This window comes from Pseudophryne corroboree, chromosome 2 (assembly GCF_028390025.1).
Source record: "Pseudophryne corroboree isolate aPseCor3 chromosome 2, aPseCor3.hap2, whole genome shotgun sequence".
In the NCBI taxonomy this organism is placed as follows: domain Eukaryota; kingdom Metazoa; phylum Chordata; class Amphibia; order Anura; family Myobatrachidae; genus Pseudophryne; species Pseudophryne corroboree.
Window position 1 is genome coordinate 441,922,281 of NC_086445.1, and position 19,709 is coordinate 441,941,989.

The 19,709-nt window shown below is 44.9% G+C and overlaps 1 protein-coding gene across 9 annotated transcripts in view; it reads right to left on the minus strand.

Annotated features, from left to right (window-relative positions):
• The window catches only part of NF1 (neurofibromin 1), a 738,710-nt gene that overhangs the window by 316,405 nt on the left and 402,596 nt on the right, over window positions 1-19,709 (minus strand). For all 9 annotated transcript variants that reach the window (XM_063953658.1, XM_063953661.1, XM_063953657.1 and 6 more), the window contains 3 exons: window positions 18,007-18,168; window positions 15,986-16,089; window positions 6,407-6,542 (listed from right to left, as the gene is read on the minus strand). In XM_063953658.1, coding sequence (XP_063809728.1) covers window positions 6,407-6,542; window positions 15,986-16,089; window positions 18,007-18,168 — 402 coding nt within the window. The remainder of the gene's footprint in view (window positions 1-6,406; window positions 6,543-15,985; window positions 16,090-18,006; window positions 18,169-19,709) is intronic.

Sequence of the window (19,709 nt, forward strand, 5' to 3'; positions counted from 1 at the left end):
CTACGAGAAATAGAATTATCGGTAAGTAAATTCTTATTTTCTCTGACGTCCTAGTGGATGCTGGGAACTCCGTAAGGACCATGGGGATTATACCAAAGCTCCCAAACGGGCGGGAGAGTGCGGATGACTCTGCAGCCCCCAATGAGAGAACTCCCGGTCCTCCTCAGCCAGGGTATCAAATTTGTAGAATTTTACAAACGTATTTGCTCCTGACCAAGTAACTGCTCGGCAAAGTTGTAAAGCCGAGACCCCTCGGGCAGCTGCCCAAGATGAGCCCACCTTCCTTGTGGAGTGGGCATTTACAGATTTTTGGCTGTGGCAGGCCTGCCACAGAATGTGCAAGCTGAATTGTACTACAAATCCAACGAGCAATAGTCTGCTTAGAAGCAGGAGCACCCAGCTAGTTGGGTGCATAGAGGATAAACAGCGAGTCAGATTTCCTGACTCCAGCCGTCCTGGAAACATATATTTTCCGGGTCCTGACAACGTCTAGCAACTTGGAGTCCTCCAAGTCCCTAGTAGCCGCAGGCACCACAATAGGTTTGGTTCAGGTGAACGCTGAAACCACCTTAGGGAGAACCTGAGGACGAGTCCTCAATTCCGCCCTGTCCGAATGGAAAATCAGATAAGGGCTTTTACAGGATAAAGCCACCAATTCTGACACGCGCCTGGCCCAGGCCAGAGCCAACAGCATGACCACTTTTTCTGTGAGATATTTTAACTCCACAGATTTAAGTGTGTCAAACCAATGTGACTTTTGGAACCCAAAAACCACCTGGAGATCCCAAAAGTGCCACTAAAGGCACAAAAGGAGGCTGTATATGCAGTACCCCTTTAACAAATGTCTAAACTTCAGGGACTGAAGCTAGTTCTTTTGTGGAAGAAAATTGACAGAGCCGAAATTTGAACCTTAATGGACCCCAATTTCAGGCCCATAGATACTCCTGTTTGCAGGAAATGTAGGAATCGACCCAGTTGAATTTCCTCCGTCGAGCCTTACTGGCCTCGCACCACGCAACATATTTTCGCCAAATGCGGTGATAATGTTTTACGGTTACATCCTTCCTGGCTTTGATCAGGATAGGGATGACTTCATCCGGAATGCCTTTTTCCTTCAGGATCCGGCGTTCAACCGCCATGCCGTCAACGCAGCCGCGGTAAGTCTTGGAACAGACAAGGTCCTTGCTGGAGCAGGTCCCTTCTTAGAGGTAGAGGCTACGGATCCTCCGTGAGCATCTCTTGAAGTTCCGGTTACCAATTCCTTCTTGGCCAATCCGGAGCCACTAATATAATGCTTACTCCTCTCCATCTTATCAATCTCAGTACCTTGGGTATGAGAGGCAGAGGAGGGAACCCATACACTGATTGGTACACCCACGGTGTTACCAGAGCATCTACAGCTATTGCCTGAGGGTCCCTTGACGTGGCGCAATACCTGTCGAGTTTTTCCCAACGGTTTATAATCATGTGGAAGACTTCTGGGTGAAGTCCTTACTCTCCCGGGTGGAGGTCGTGCTGAGGAAAACTGCTTCCCAGTTGTCCACTCCCGGAATGAAAACTGCTGACAGTGCTATCACATGGTTTTTCGCCCCGCGAAGAATCCTTGCAGCTTCTGCCATTGCCCTCCTGCTTCTTGTGGCACCCTGTCTGTTTACGTGGGTGACTGCCGTAATGTTGTCCGACTGGATCAACACTGGCTGACCTTGAAGCAGAGGTCTTGCTAAGCTTAGAGCATTGTAAATGGCCCTTAGCTTCAGGACATTTATGTGAAGTGATGTCTCCAGGCTTGACCATAAGCCCTGGATATTCCTTCCCTGTGTGACTGCTCCCCAGCCTCGCAGGCTGGCATCCGTGGCCACCAGGACCCAGTCCCGCATGCCGAATCTGCGGCCCTCTAGAAGATGAGCACTCTGCAACCACCACAGGAGGGATACCCTTGTCCCCGGTGACAGGGTTATCCGCTGAAGCATCTGAAGATGCGACCCGGACCATTTGTCCAGTAGTTTCCACTGGAAAGTCTTGCGTGGAATCTGCCGAATGGGATTGCTTCGTAGGAAGCCACCATTTTTACCCAGAACCCTTGTGCATTGATGCACTGAGACTTGGTTCGGTTTTAGGAGGTTCCTGACTAGCTCGGATAACTCCCTGGCTTTCTCCTCCGGGAGAAACACCTTCTTTCTGGACTGTGTCCAGGATCATCCCTAGGAACAGAAGACAAGTCGTCGGAACCAGCTGCGATTTTGGAATATTGAGAATCCAATCGTGCTGCCGCAACACTACCTGAGGTAGTGCTACACCGATCTCCAACTGTTCCCTGGATCTCACCCTTATCAGGGAATCGTCCAAGTAAGGATAACTAAAATTCCCTTCCTTCAAAGGAATATCATCATTACGGTCATTACTTCAGTAAAGACCCGGGGTGCCGTGGACCATCCCTACGGCAGCGTCTGAACTGATAGTGACAGTTCTGTACCATAACCTGAGATACCCTTGGTGAGAAGGGTAAATTTTGACATGAAGGTAAGCATCCTTGATGTCCCGAGACATCATGTAGTCCCCTTCTTCCAGGTTTGCAATCACTGCTCTGAGTGACTCAATTTTGAATTTGAACCTCTGTATGTAAGTGTTCAAAGATTTTAGATTTTAGATTTTAAAATCGGTCTCACCGAGCCATCTGGCTTCGGTACCACAATAGTGTGGAATAATACCCCGTTCCCTGTTGCAGGAGGGGTACCTTAATTATCACCTGCTGGGAATACAGCTTGTGAATGGCTTCCAAAACTGCCTCCCTGTCAGCGGGAGACGTCGGTAAAACAGACTTTTGGAAACGGCGAGGGGAATACGTCTCGAATTCCAATTTGTACCCCTGAAATATTACCTGAAGGATCCAGGGGTCTACTTGCGAGTGAGCCCACTGCGCACTGAAATTCATTGAGAACGGGCCCCCACCGTGTCTGAACTTGTAAAGCCCTAGCGACATACTGAGAGCTTGGCAGAGGCGGAAAAGGGTTTCTGTTCCTGGGAACTGGCTGATCTCTGCAGCCATTTTCCTCTCCCTCTGTCACGAGCAGAAAAGAGGAACCCTTTTGTCCGCTTGTCAACCAGGACTGCGCCTGATAATACGGCGTCTTATTTTGAGAGGCGACCTTTTTTAAGGCAATACTTCTAAATGCCGTTTGGAATCCGCATCACCTGACCACTTTACTGGTATAATTGGACAACGCACTTATATTTGATGCCAGTCGGCAAATATTCCGCTGTGCATCATGCATATATAGAAATGCATCTTTTAATTGCTCTATAGGCAATAATATACTGTCCTTATCTAGGATATCAAATTTCCAGTCAGGGAATCCGACCACGCCAACCCAGCACTGCACCTCCAGGCTGAGGCGATTGCTGGTCGCAGTATAACACCAGTATGTGTGTAAATACATTTTAGGATACCCTCCTGCTTTCTATCAGCAGGATCCCTAAGGGCGGCCATCTCCAGAGAGGGTAGAGCCCTTGTTCTTACAAGCGTGTGAGCGCCTTATCCCCCCTAGGGGGTGTTTCCCAACGCACCCTAACCTCTGGCGGGATAAGGTATACTGCCAATAACTTTTTAGAAATTATCAATTGTTATCGGGGGGAAACCCACGCATCATCACACACCTCATTTTATTTCTCAGATTCAGGAAAACTACAGGAAGTTTTTCCTCACCAAACATAATACCCCTTTTTTTGGTGGTATTTATATTATCAGAAGAGTGTAAACTTTTTCCATTGCCTCAATCATGCAATGTGTGGCCCTATTGGAAATCACGGTTGTCTCTTCACCGTCGACACAGGAGTCAGTATCCGTGTCGGCGTCTGTACCTGTGGTAACGGGCGCTTTAGAGCCCCTGTATGAGACGTCTGGACATGCACAAGCTGAGTAGCCGGCTGTCTCATGTCAACCACTGTCTTTTATACAAAGCTGACACTGTCACGCAATTTCAACAGTACATCCACTCAGGTGTCGACCCCCCAGGGGGTGACAACACTATTACAGACACTCTACTCCGTCTCCTCATCATTTTTCTCCTCATACATGTCGACACAAACGTACCGACACACAGCACACACACATGGAATGCTCTGATAGAGGACAGGACCCCACTAGCCCTTTGGGGAGACAGAGGGAGAGTTTGCCAGCACACACCAGAGCGCTATATATATACAGGGATAACCTTATATAAGTGTTTTTCCCTTTATAGCTGCTGTATTGTTTATACTGCGCCTAATTTGTGCCCCCCTCTCTTTTTTAACCCCTTTCTGTAGTGTAGTGACTGCAGGGGAGAGCCAGGGAGCTTCCCTCCAACTGAGCTGTGAGGGAAAATGGCGCCAGTGTGCTGAGGAGATAGGCTCCGCCCCTTTCTCGGCGTCCTTATCATCCGTTTTCTTTATGTTTTGGCAGGGGTTAAATGCATCCATATAGCCCAGGAGTTATATGTGATGCATTTATTTTAGCCATAAAAGGTTTTCTATCGATTTATTGCGTCTCAGGGCGCTGCCCCCCCAGCGCCCTGCACCCTCAGTGACCGGAGTGTGAAGTGTGCTGAGAGCAATGGCGCACAGCTGCGGTGCTGTGCGCCTACCTTTATCTGAAGACAGGAAAGTCTTCTGCCGCCGATTTTTCCGGACCTCTTCGCTCTTCTGGCTCTGTAAGGGGGCCGGCGGCGCGGCTCCGGTGACCCATCCAGGCTGAACCTGTGATCGTCCCTCTGGAGCTAATGTCCAGTAGCCTAAGAAGCCCAATCCACTCTGCACGCAGGTGAGTTCGCTTCTTCTCCCCTTAGTCCCTCGATGCAGTGAGCCTGTTGCCAGCAGGTCTCACTGAAAATAATAAACCTAAACTAAAACTTTCACAAAGAGCTCAGGAGAGCCCCTAGTGTGCACCCTTCTCGTCGGGCACAGAAAATCTAACTGAGGCTTGGAGGAGGGTCATGGGGGGAGGAGTGCACACCAGGTGATCCTAAAGCTTTCTTTAGATGTGCCCTGTCTCCTGCGGAGCCGCTATTCCCCATGGTCCTTACGGAGTTCCCAGCATCCACTAGGACGTCAGAGAAACAAACAAAAAACATAATCGAGCAGTAGCTAAACTTAAATGATTTCTCTTTTCTCTACAGTAACTTCAGAGAGAAGGGAGAGGAGGTTCAGTCTAACTCCTAGTACACAAGGGCTAAACTGTGCTCATTTTGGGCAAACTATATAGTTTTTATTGAAAACTGTACTTGTGCACAATACTCAAAATGCTGTTTTAAGGGCATTGAAAAATAAATAAAACATGTGGCTTTGCCACAAGAAAAGCAGGTGCTATGGCCAAGCCAAATGTGATCATTTCTAGGAAAGGTGATGAAATTTGCTAAAAAACAGAATGCACCTTGAAAACTACAGAGATGAATTTACCATCCACTAGAGCTCAAACAGCTCTTAATTTTTTTGCAGTCATTAACTCTTTAGAGCTGTGTAAGTAAGTTAGGGCTATTTGTAAGTAGCGCTCGTGTGAAGTATATTTTCTTATACAAAACAGATTTCTGTGCAAAATCATATTAAAGGACACTGCCGCAAGTCCCCCTTTAGCCACCTTTGCAGAAATGAAAACTGAAGTCTCAACATCTAACTTTAAACTAAAATAATAAAGTTATGAGAAGGATTACATTTATGTGTGGGACTTTTAAATATTGTTCTATAAATTTCCAAACTGTGTGCTGTGGCACCCTGGGGTGCCTCGGACATTTGCAGGGGTGCCCTAGATCGGTAGTCCAGGGTCAATTCAAATTATTTATTCTCAATGTAATATGCAAAACCAGTACTTGTGGCTACCAATCATAAAATATGAGGACAAACAGCAGCAAATTATGTTCCTCACCACACGACTGAACCATATAACCTCCTTTTATTTTATTTAATAGTTTATTTTCTAAATTTCTCAATAAGAAACTCTTGGCCTAGTGGTGCCATGAAAAAAATTCTGATACTCTAGGGCGCCATTATTAAAAAAAATTGGGAACCACTGCACTATGATATAAATCCGATTGTATTTTGCCATTAGTGTCCATTGTTTCCTTAAAGCAATTTGCAATAAAACTGCTACGTCAAAATCAAATTAGAAAAGTAAAATGTAAATTACAAAAACAATGTAATGAAAATTCACATAATTATGTTGACTGGTTGTGTTACTTTATATTTAAAAGCGAACACTAAATGAACAATAGGGAAATTAAACATCAAAAAATGCAATTAATTCATCTGCAAATAGAATAAGAAGAGAAAAGGAACCAGTGATTAGTTCAAGTCTAAAAAAAAATTCAAAGCTTTGTACTTTATAGAACCTCTATGATGTTTGCTGTCATTACAATTGTGTACGCACGCATTTGCATACCTGGTACAAACAATGACACACACTGCGCAGCTGAGTAGGGAACTCATGCGTGGAGTTTATAATGGCATGAAAGAATTTCTCAGTCATCTGTAGAAGCCAACGCTGGTTTTCTTCAAGCACTTCCACCCCATCCAACCTTCAAAGAAAATTACAATCCCAACAGAGAATAAAAAGATACATTCAATCGGTAGTTCATATTTTATAAAGGTTCAACAAAAAAAGAAAAAAAAACTGGTGCAACATCTAAAACACTATTTTAAAGATGGAATTATTCATGAAGTACTTGCACTAATCTTAATTCTATAAAAACACATGAAATGCTGTTTAAAGACCCCTTTGTACAAAAAAAACTAAACAATAAAAAACTGCATGCATGGTTACGTTCACTACGGTCCCAATTGGTCTCATATGACATACACTTAGTGACACACTGTACATAAGCATCTTTCATCTCTGATAAACACCAACAATTATGCAATTACTAAATGGGCAAATAATTAATTTATATGTACAGTATAACTTCTCTTCATAGCAGCACATCACTGTGACAGTCACAGACAATACACAAAGAAGAGGAGGAGTGCTGATTCTTGCTCTCATTAACATTAAAGTTATCGATTTCTTTCACTCTTCCCTGATATTCTGTGGTTATGTGATTTGGATCATCATCAGCAAAGCAAATTCCTATCCAGAATTACTAGCAATATCATTATTTGCAAGAAGTTAAGCAGTCATTTTTTTTTTTTCAAGTGTATTTGTTTTTAACCAGTATTTATAATAAAATTATTTTTGAGCATAAACTTTTTTTTTTGTTGTAAATACCTTTTATTTCTAAGGATTAATGAATGCCTTAATTTCCATGTCTGATGTATAGTTCATTGAAATTAGATACCCTTGATGCCCTCAAAAGTGATAAACCATTACAAAACTACAATCTATGGCACATGCCCTGGATACAATTAGTAGGCACTGCTGTGTTTTCTTCTTCACGCACAGAAAAAGAACATACATGCTACTGGTGTACAACTGGGACACAACTGGTGTGAACATAAATTCCAGGGATTAAGGTTTAAATTGGTGCTTTCAACTGGAATCTTCAGTTATCTCACATCTAAGTTCTACTAAACTCTATGGGGTATATGCAATTGCGGTCGAATTCCCGAAATTGTCGAATTTCGGGTCATTTTCGACCAAAAAAAAAATTCGCCTATGCAATTCAGTGCTTTCCGACCAAAAAACGGACTTTAAAAATTTGACTTTTTGAAATTCGAATTTTTGCAAATTCGACTTTTCTGCAATGATATAAGTGCTGCAATTCGACCAAAGCATATTCAATTCAAGTTTGGAAATTCGACAGCAGTGCTTTTAGACAGCAAATTCGTCATTTTCAATCCGCCACACTTTGGAGGGTGAAAACAAATAAAAAAATTTTAAACATGGTTTTTTTTGCGTTTTTTTTTTTTGGGAATAGCAGATCTATTTATATTAGAAGGGATTAGGTACTTTTTTTTTTTTTTTTGGAGGCACAAATATTATTTATAATTTTTTTAAAATATTATTTTTATTTTTTTATTTTTTTTATTGCTGGAACGGTACAATCCGAAAAAAAAATTGCGTGGGGTCCCCCCTCCAAAGCATAACCAGCCTCGGGCTCTTCGAGCTGGTCCTGGTTCTAAAAATGCGGGGAAAAAATTGACAGGGGATCCCCCGTATTTTTAAAACCAGCAGCGGGCTCTGCGCCTGGTGCTGGTGCCAAAAATACGGGGGACAAAAAGAGTAGGGGTCCCCCGTATTTTTAACACCAGCATCGGGCTCCACTAGCTGGACAGATAATGCCACAGCCGGGGGTCACTTTTATGCCGTGCCCTGCGGCCGTGGCATTAAATATCCAACTAGTCACCCCTGGCCGGGGTACCCTGGGGGAGTGGGGACCCCTTCAATCAAGGGGTCCCCCCCCCCCAGCCACCCAAGGGCCAGGGGTGAAGCCCGAGGCTGTCCCCCCCCATCCAATGGGCTGCGGATGGGAGGGCTGATAGCCTTTTGTGATAATTAAAAGATATTGTTTTTTCCAGTAGTACTACAAGTCCCAGCAAGCCTCCCCCGCAAGCTGGTACTTGGAGAACCACAAGTACCAGCATGCGGGAGAAAAACGGGCCCGCTGGTACCTGTAGTACTACTGGAAAAAAATACCCAAATAAAAACAGGACACACACACCGTGAAAGTAAAAATAGGATTTTGGTACTTACCAGGTAAATCCTTTTCTTTGAATCCATAGGGGGCACTGGAGTACTCTTGGGATATGGACGGCTTCCACCGGAAGAAGGCACTGAATAAATTAATTTTTGAGACTACTCCTCCCCTCCATATCCTCGAGCACTTCAGTGTTTTTTACTGAGCCGAACAGGATCGATAGAGAGATTGACCAAAGGAGAATTACATATAATCTCACGGACAACAATAAAGTTGACACAAAACGTAACAGACAACTAAACAGTTGACACCATAACTGATTAACCCTTGTTAAATTTAAACCAGTCGTGAAAGTGTGTTACCATAAGAACCACTGAACTTCCTAAAACAGGTAAACTGCTCTGGGTGGGCGTCCAGTGCCCCCTATGGATTCAAAGAAAAGGATTTACCTGGTAAGTACCAAAATCCTATTTTCTTTATCATCCACTAGGGGTCACTGGAGTACTCTTGGGATGTACCAAAGTTTCCTCCGTGGTGGGAGAGCTGTTTGGCACTTGTAACACTAAACGGCCAAAGCTAGATGCTGATGCCGCGAAAGTATCAAACTTGTAAAAGCGCACAAACGTGTGCACTGAAGACCAAGTAGCCGCACGGCAAAGCTGTGTCGTAGAAGCCCCACGACTCGCTGCCCATGACGTTCCCACAGAACGTGTGGAATGAGCTGTTACTGAAGTAGGTGGCTGTAACCTAGCATAAAGGTAAGCCTGACGTATGGTCAGTTTGATCCATCTGGATAAGGTTTGCTTAGAGGCTGGCCAACCCCTCTTAGCCGCATCATAGAGAACAAACAACGTATCCGTTTTACGCACAGTAGACGTTCGGGATACATAGATGCGCAATGCGCGAACCACATCCAACGTTCCAGAATCTCCTGTTAACACAGGAACTACTATTGGTTGATTGATGTGAAAAGACGACACTACCTTTGGTAGAAAAGCGGGATTCGTCCGAAGTTCCGCTCTGTCATCATGAAAACTAAATACGGTGACTTGCACGACAAGGCACCCAGATCTGAAACACGCCTAGCCGAAGCTAAGGCTAAAAGAAAAATCGTTTTCCAAGTGAGAAATTTAATATCCACTTGTCGTAAAGGTTCAAAGTAATCGGACTGTAAGAAATCTAAAACCAGATTCAAGTCCCATGGTGCTGTAGGTGGAATGAAAGGAGGCTGTATCCTCTTTACACCCTGTAAAAACGTATGTATTGACGGCAACGAGGCCAATTTCCTTTGAAAGAAAATTGACAACGCAGATACCTGCACCTTTAGTGTGGAAAGACGTAGTCCTCCATCTAACCCCATCTGTAAAAATAACAAAAGACGGGATAAATTAAAAGATGATGTCGGAAATTTCCGAGCTTCACACCAACTTATATAAGTACGCCAGATTCTGTAATAATGAGCTGCCGTAACCGGCTTCCTAGCTCGTACCATGGTTGGTATAACAGACTCAGGAATGCCCTCTCTTCTTAAGATGGCCTTTTCAACAGCCACCCCGTCAAACGCAGCCGCGCTAAATCGGGGTAAAGGAACGGACCCTGTTGTAACAGGTCCGGACGTAGTGGGAGTGGCCACGGATCGTCTGCGAGTAACCCGAGGAGATCCGAGAACCAAGCCCTCCGAGGCCAATGAGGCGCTATTAGTATGACTGTGACGGACCCTCTCTTGATCCGTTTTAGCAACAGCGGGAGCAGCGGAAACGGTGGAAACAGATACACAAGGCTGTACGGCCACGTGGCTGTGAGAGCATCCACCGCCACTGCCCCTGGATCTCTTGTTCTGGACACATATCGTGACACCTGATGATTGTGGCGGGATGCCATCAGATCCACCTGAGGGTACCCCCACTTCTGGATCAACATCTGAAATACTTCTGGATTTAATGCCCACTCTCCTGGATGAAAATCCCGACGACTGAGAAAATCTGCCTCCCAGTTGTCCACTCCCGGAATGAACACTGCCGACAATATCACCTGGTGATATTCGGCCCATCTGAGGATCCGAGCTACTTCCCGCATTGCCATGCGGCTTCTCGTTCCTCCTTGTTTGTTTATGTATGCGACTGCCGTCGCATTGTCTGACTGCACCTGAACAGTCTGAAAACGAAACATGTACACTGCTTGTCTTAGAGCATTGTAAATCGCCCTGAGTTCCAGAACATTTATGGATAGCGATCTTTCGTGATTTGCCCAGAGGCCCTGGAGCCGATGACTCTGAACTACAGCTCCCCAACCTCTGAGACTTGCGTCTGTTGTCAGAATTATCCAATTCACGACGCCGAATCGTCTCCCTGCAGATAGATTGTGTATTTTTAACCACCAGAGAAGAGACACCCTGACTTGTGGCGACAATCTCACCCTGTGGTGCAACTGCAGATGTGATCCCGACCATTGCGCTAACACCTCCAGTTGAAACGGACGTGAGTGAAACCTTCCGAACTGAAGTGCTTCGAAAGCCGCCACCATTGTGCCTAAAAGGCGAATGCACAAATGTACTGAGACTGTGCGTGGCTTGAGCACTAATTGCACCAGATGACGAATGACCTGTACTTTCTGTTGTGGCAGGTAAACCTTTTGTTTTACTGTATCGAGAATCATCCCTAGGAATTGAAGTCGCTGACACGGAATTAGATGTGATTTCTTTAAACTGACTATCCAACCGTGCTGAACTAGTACATTGTACGTTAGCAAAGCATGCTGGAGAAGCAATTGTTGAGACGGAGCCTTTATGAGTAGATCGTCCAAATACGGAACAATTATTACCCCTAGGGACCTGAGATGAGCTATCATCACGGACATTACCTTGGTGAATACCCGAGGCGCTGATGAGAGGCCAAACGGGAGAGCCTGAAACTGGTAATGGTCTCGCCTTATCGCAAACCTTAAGAAACTCTGGTGAGGTGGCCAAATCGGAATGTGTAAGTACGCATCCTTGAGATCCAGTGCAATCATGAATTCCTGCGGCTCTAACCCTGCAATTACTGACCTGAGAGATTCCATCTTGAATCTGTGGTAAGTGACGTAATGATTGAGACCTTTTAGGTTCAATATTGGCCTGACTGAGCCATCTGGTTTTGGTACCAGAAACAGACTGGAATAATAACCCTGCCCCTGTTCCTGCACGGGGACCGGAATTACAACTGCAGCATTCAGCAGAGACTGAATGGCAACCTGCAGAACTGCTTTCTTGTCGTCCGACACAGGCAGTCCTGTCGTGAAAAATCTTCCTGTCGGAAGATAATCGAACTCTATTTTGTAACCCTCTAATACTAACTTGCGGATCCACCCATCTGTGGACGTCTGCAGCCACGCCCCCTGAAAGCTCTGAAGGCGTGCTCCCACAATTGGAGATCCGAGATGGGCTGGGAGCCCGTCATGCCACTGGTTTGTTAGTGGTCTTAGTGTCTTGACGACGTGCATTGGATTGTCGAGCACTACGTCCCCGACCTCTTCTACCAGGCGTGACTGCTCCTGTGCCCTGCCCACGAAAGGGCTGAGTTCTAAAGGATTTGAACGCCGGACCAGAATATTTCCGTTTAGGTATAGTTGTAGGCGATGGAAGAAACACAGACTTTCCTCCAGTAGCCTCAGAAATCCATTTGTCCAATTCAGGACCGAAAAGCTTCTCGCCATCATAAGGCAATGCCTCTATACCTTTTTTAACCTCCGTCTCCGCCTGCCAAGAACGCAGCCAAAGTGCTCGTCGTACTATGACTAGCGATGAGGACAGGCGAGAAGTAAGCTGACAGACGTCAGTAGAAGCTGTACATAGATATTCAGCAGCTTCCCAGATTTGATCCGCGAGAAGTATAAGATGGTCATCTTGCAGAGCCGACTTGAGCTCTTTTATCTATACCATTAAAGCTTTAGTAACCCAAATGCCAACCAACCCAGGTCTCAGCAGCACTCCAGCTGCTGTATACATGGACCTTAGCATAGCCTCTATTTTACGATCTGCAGGGTCTTTAAGCGTAGTAGCAGTTGGTACTGGTATGGTTAACTTCCTTGTAAGTTTGGATACGGATGAATCCACCAATGGTGGGTTCTCCCAAGTAGCTGTCATGGACTCTGGAAACGGGTAACTCGATTTAAATCTACGAGGAATAGAAAACCGTTTATCCGGATTTTTCCGTGATTCCAGTAACATTTTATTAAGAGATTCCGAAATAGGGAACCACATCGGAGATCTCTGTCGTTTAGTAAAAACTACCTCATCATTCGTCAGGGGCTCCTCAGTTTCCGTAAACTCCAGCGACTGACGTACTGCTCTGATGAGATTGTCAATACCTGGGCTGTCAAAATCGTCACTATCTGACTGTTGCCCTATTTCGCCCTCCTCATACTCCTGTTCAGTGAGGTCTAGTATCCCAGAGACTGGAGAATTATTAGGAAAAGGAAATTTATCTTTTCCACTCAAGGTGGGCCTCTGACCAGATTGAGACTCTGGTAACTCAAATGGTCTCATTTTAAACTCAGATCTTGCCGCCTCTCTTTCTTCACGAGAGGCGGCCAGCTCTGATTGTAAACCAACTAATACATCTGCAAGTAAAGCCCATGGAGGGTCCAGAGATGGTGGTTTTACTTCTGAAATCGTATTTCTTAGATTTTGCTGGTGTCTTACTCCACACAGACAGACTGCACGTGCAGTGCCTGCCAGCAATAAGAAAACTGACCCCAAAATTCCCCTAGTACCACTCTTAGCCGAGATGTAATAAAGGAAACCTGGAACAGACAGGAGAACATTAACATATTAAGCATGCCAAATACTGCCAATGTCTCCCCCCCCCCCACTCCCACGACCTCCGTGTACAGCACCGGGTCGGGGCCTGTGGAAGTCTGCATAGGGCCGTGTGAGCGGCCTGTACCTGTAGGCCCAGGCAGCGGGAACTCCTCGGCTGCTGCGGGCGGATAGCGGAAGCAGCGAGCGTGCTGCATAGAGCCCTGGAGCGGCCTATGCACACGCGCTCCCGCCCGCCACACACATTTTGCGGAGTGTCTGTGTAGCCAGGCAGCGCTGCTGCGGCGCCGGGGAGCAGCGGTCTGGTATTTAAGATGCTGGGAGCGGAGAGTGAGAGCGCGCCGCATGGAGCCGTGATGCGGCCCATGCACACGCGCTCCGGGCAGCGGTGAGTACCCAATACAATCCCCAACAGTGGAGCGGCAGCAAGAGCTGACCGCCCCTAACATACCTGGACCGTGACCAAAGTCTATGACGGGGCTTCTCATCCAAGCTCCGTCCAGCTTTTTGCAGGCAGCCTGCAGGTGGAGTGAGGGAGCTCTTTACAGAGAGGTCCGACACTCACGGCTGTTCTCAGCCGCTTCCACTGTCCCTGACCCACGCCTGTTAGAAGGGGGGAAAGGACGTGGAAATCCTTGAAAAGAAGAAAAACTTAGGAACTAAAAAAAAAAATTCCAATACTTCGTGGACGAGCTCCACTATGCCTTCTAACTGTGTCGAGCACAGAAAAAACACTGGAGTGCTCGAGGATATGGAGGGGAGGAGTAGTCTCAAAAATTAATTTATTCAGTGCCTTCTTCCGGTGGAAGCCGTCCATATCCCAAGAGTACTCCAGTGACCCCTAGTGGATGATAAAGAAACTTTATTTCTTACGTCGACACACACATACTTACCTATGTTCACACGCCGACATCGGTCCTCTTCTCCATGTAGAATCCAGGGGTAACTGAAAAAAAAGATCAATATACTCACCTCAGCCATGGTCCAGAGATACATCCACGTACTTGTAGAAAATAACAAACCGCAAATACCCGACCAAACGGACTGAAAGGGGTCCCATGCTGACACATGGGACCCCTATCCCCGAATGCAGAGAGACCTGTCAGTGACAGCTGTCACAGAAAGGTCTCTATAGCCAATCAGGAAGCGCAACTTCGTTGCGCTCATCTAAATGGCTCTGTGCGTCTGAGCAGACAGCGCATCGCACAGCCCAGTCCATTATATTCAATGGTGGGAACTTAGCGGCTAGCGGTGAGGTCACCCGCCGGTCAGCGGCTGACCGGCGGGTGACCCCCCCGCTAGCCGCTAAGTTCCCACCATTGAAAGTAATGGAGCGGCTTTGCGATGCGCTGTCACATCACAGACAGCGCACAGCCAATCAGATGAGCGCCACGGAAGTAGCGCTTCCTGATTGGCTGAAGGGACTTCAGTGACAGGAGTCACGTGATGTCCCGGCATTCGGGAGAAAGGGGTCTGATGTGAAAGCATTGGACCCCTTTCTAGTCCGGTATGGATCGGTGTTCGTTTTTTTGTTTTGCCAAGTACGTGGATTATCTCTGGACCTGGATGTACCTCTGGACGCTGGAAGGTGAGTATAATTTTTTCACAGGTACCTCGGATCGTCGGAGACCGTGGCAGTCGGCGTGTCAACATAGGTATGTGTGTGTCGGCGTATGAAATAAAGTTTTACTTTCACGGTGTGTGTGTCCTGTTTTTATTTGGGTATTTTTTTTCCAGTAGTACTACAGGTACCAGCGGGCCCGTTTTTCTCCCGCATGCTGGTACTTGTGGTTCTCCAAGTACCAGCTTGCGGGGGAGGCTTGCTGGGACTTGTAGTACTAATGAAAAAAACAATATCTTTTTATTATCACAAAAGGCTATCAGCCCCCCCATCCGCAGCCCATTGGATGGGGGGGGACAGCCTCGGGCTTCACCCCTGGCCCTTGGGTGGCTGGGGGGGGGGACCCCTTGATTGTAGGGGTCCCCACTCCCCCAGGGTACCCCGGCCAGGGGTGACTAGTTGGGTAGTTAATGCCACGGCCGCAGGGCACGGCATAAAAGTGACCCCCGGCTGTGGCATTATCTGTCCAGCTAGTGGAGCCCGATGCTGGTGTTAAAAATACGGGGGACCCCTACTCTTTTTGTCCCCCGTATTTTTGGCACCAGCACCAGGCGCAGAGCCCGGTGCTGGTTTTAAAAATACGGGGGATCCCTGCCCAATTTTTCCCCTGCATTTTTAGAACCAGGACCAGCTCGAAGAGCCCGAGGCTGGTTATGCTTTGGAGGGGGGACCCCACGCCATTTTTTTTTCTCGGGTTTTTCCCGTTTTTTAAAATCGCGGCAAAATCCGCCAAATCGGCCGATTTTCGCCCGCGATTCTGGCGAATCCGTTTTTCATTGAATATGGTGAATTCCGGAAGCCACCTTCCGGAATTCACCTGGCGAATTTAGTCAAATTAAAAAACGGCGAAAAATTGCCGCGATTCGCCGTGAATTGCATATACCCCTATAAGAGCAGCTCCCGAAAATAGACATTCTTATGAGCAACAAATTCTAGTATTGATAGATTTCCAACAAAGAAGCCTCCTCAAACCTTGTAGAGTCGACCTCAAAACTGACTTGCTGCCACTCAGGAGACGCAATAATTATTCTCAGCAGCGGTTCCAAAAGCTTCTGAAGGTAAGTGGCTCCATAAACCTGAAAACATAATTTGAAACAATGTATTATACATATAGAAATAGCTTTGCCATAGTAACCCTTTAATTTGGGACACCTATGATTTGCACAGGTTCTGTAAAACCAGGTGAAATGCTGGTTTGAATTTAGCCAGCCACAGAACCTGTGCAATTCAAGTGTGTACAGGATTAAAGGTATATTATGGCAAGCCTATACAGAGTAAGGTTATCATCATACAGAAACAGACTTGTCAGCTACACACAAAAAAAAATGATCGCAATATATGACAATTAGCATTTTATATTTACATAACACATATGTATTCTTAAATTTTCAGAACAAATGCCACCACGAAAGACAAAATGCAAAAGTGAATGGAAAATTAAAACCCTACAAGACAATGTGGCATATTTACCCCTGGCTAATTGATGGCTGCGGTGCGGGGACAGGTTATTAAATTAAATTGCCTTTTTCTAGCACCTAAAACTGGGGGTTACCAGAGAAACCCACTGATACTGCGTAAACTGCAGAATGAGTGGGTTTTCCCATGCGTGAACCCCAGATTTTGTCGTTACCTCGCTGACTTTTCCAAGCAGCTTCAGTCCACCAACAAGCATTCATACGTGTGGGTTTAAACCACGCACCTTGATATGCCTTTTAAACTGCTACTCACTTGAGAGTCACTAATACCGTCCTAAATAATTATAAGTGTAGAAGTACCCTATACATAAGGGGGCATAAATTCTGTGGCCTGCATATAGGGTTCATCTGCTCGCAAAAAAAACCCAAAAAAAACTTGGTGCAACGTGGTCCAAACTCTCCAAATTTATAAGAAAACAAAGAAACCACTGTATAAAATACACAAGACTACCAGAATGCAGTAATCTGTGAAATCAGACCCAAATACACAATCCCAATATACAGTAGGCTATTAAAAAAACATTTGGAACAGAGCAAAGCATTTGAACCTGATAAGCAATATTCAAATTGAGAATGAAATAAATGCAAAGGCTAGTAATAGAAGAGAAAGAAGAATGTGCGACACCAGGACAACTGGGAAACACTACCCAAATTATACAGAGATGTAAAAGGATTGTGCTTTACTCATACAAGCAGCATACAGCCTACAGATTTGCAAAAAAACCCAGCCAGACTTTAGTTCACTGTACTGAAAGACTGGTAGAGAGTTTACAGAATAACCTGCATATTTAAAAGTGCTTTTCCAACGAAAACAAATTTACATATAGAACAAACAACATTGCAAATCAACCTAACAATACATTTTTTAAAGTAAATATTGAACCTTAAGTTTAAGTACTTTGTTCTTTTGTGAAGTCCGGACAAGTTTAACCATTGGAAAGAAAAACCACACATTAATACAGGTTGAGTATCCCTTATCCAAAATGCTTGGGACCATAGGTATTTTGGATATCGGATTTTTCCGTATTTTGGAATAATTGCATACCATAATGAGATATCATGGTGATGGGACCTAAATCTAAGCACAGAATACATTTATGTTACATTTACACCTTACACACAAGGTAATTTTAGACAATATTTTTAATAACTTTGTGCATTAAACAAAGTGCGTCTACATTCACACAATTCATTTATGTTTCATATACACCTTATACACACAGCCTTAAGGTCATTTAATACAATATTTTTAATAACTGTGTATTAACCAAAGTTTGTGTACATTGAGCCATCAGAAAACAAAGGTTTCACTATCTCACTCAAAAAAAGTCTGTATTTCGGAATATTCCGTATTTTGGAATATTTGGATATGGGATACTCAAACTGTATACATACATTTCTACTACCAATAAACCTTTTGAACATAGTACTTTTTGCAGGATTAATAAAAACTGTTTAAATGTTTTTCACAAATGGTTTTCCCAGTATAACACAAGATGTTTAATAGGAAACACACACCTTAAAACAAAATGTCATGATTTTACTAGCCAAGCTATTTCCTCTGAAGAGCGTCTGCATGGAGTCTGCTAGCTCGACTTCTTTAGAGAACATGTTCCACAGTAGCTGATACAGGAGATGACGAGAATCAAACAGCGTCACAAGGACACGTGCAAGTTCATCCTATGTAATGGAGAGGGGGAAATCACAAATAAGTCTCTAAGAACTAAAAAAACACAACAAATTTTCCTAGGTCTGACAACAATAACACAACATAAACCTAAAAATGTAAAAACACATACTATCTCTGAAACAAAGCTGAATTGTTTTTAAAAAATGAATACATTTAACCTAAACAATGGAAACACTTGGTTCTTAATCAACTAATCATGCAACCCAATTTAAAAAAAGCATGCAGACATGGTCAAGAAATTCAGTTGTTGTTCAGACCAAACACCAGGATAGGATTAATATTCCCACCAACCAACATAAATTGACAATATGACCATAAATCCAACCACTCAAGCTTGCGCCCTACGTATAATCCTTGACTAAGAAATGTCCTTTACACCCTAAATGTAATCTTTACCCAAATTCTGTAACAGAAATCTAAGAAAAAGCCATAGAAAACAAACATAAACGACATTGGCACTTATTGTCTTCCTCACGGACTATTGCAATAACCCTCTTACTGGTCTTCCTTCTAAACAGACTTTCACTCCTATAATCTAGACTGATTTTCATTGTAAAATGTGCTTGTACTGCTTCTCTGCATACCCCTACACTGGTTGCCTGTACTTTACAAAATTAATTCAAAAATACTTCTACTTACATATAAATAAAAGTAAACCAACAGAAATCTCTCTAAGCATCTCAAAATAGCTCATTTCAACCTAATCTACTCAATTATAGTACAGCACCTGTCCTTGAAAAAATAAGATTTTAAACCTACCGGTAAATCTTTTTCTCCTAGTCCGAAGAGGATGCTGGGGACTCCGTAAGGACCATGGGGTATAGACGGGCTCCACAGGAGACATGGGCACTATAAAGAACTTTTAGTATGGGTGTGCACTGGCTCCTCCCTCTATGCCCCTCCTCCAGACCTCAGTTAGAGAACTGTGCTCAGAGGAGATGGACAATATGAGGAAAGGATTTTGTTAATCTAAGGGCAAGATTCATACCAGCCCACACCAATCATACCATATAACATGGAATATACGCAACCAGTTAACAGTATGAACAAAAAACAGTATCAGTCAAAGACCGATTCCAACTGTAACATAACCCTTATGAAAGCAACAACTACATACAAGTCTTGCAGATGTAGTCCGCACTGGGACGGGCGCCCAGCATCCTCTACGGACTAGGAGAAAAAGATTTACCGGTAGGTTTAAAATCTTATTTTCTCTTATGTCCTAGAGGATGCTGGGGAGTCCGTAAGGACCATGGGGATTATACCAAAGCTCCAAACCGGGCGGGAGAGTGCGGATGACTCTGCAGCACCGACTGAGCAAACGCAAGGTCCTCATCAGCCAAGGTATCAAACTTGTAGAATTTTGCAAAAGTGTTTGAACCCGACCAAGTAGCTGCTCGGCAAAACTGTAATGCCGAGACGCCTCGGGCAGCCGCCCAAGAAGAGCCCACCTTCCTAGTGGAATGGGCCTTTACCAAATTTGGTACCGGCAATCCAGCCGTAGAATGAGCCTGCTGAATCGTGTTACAGA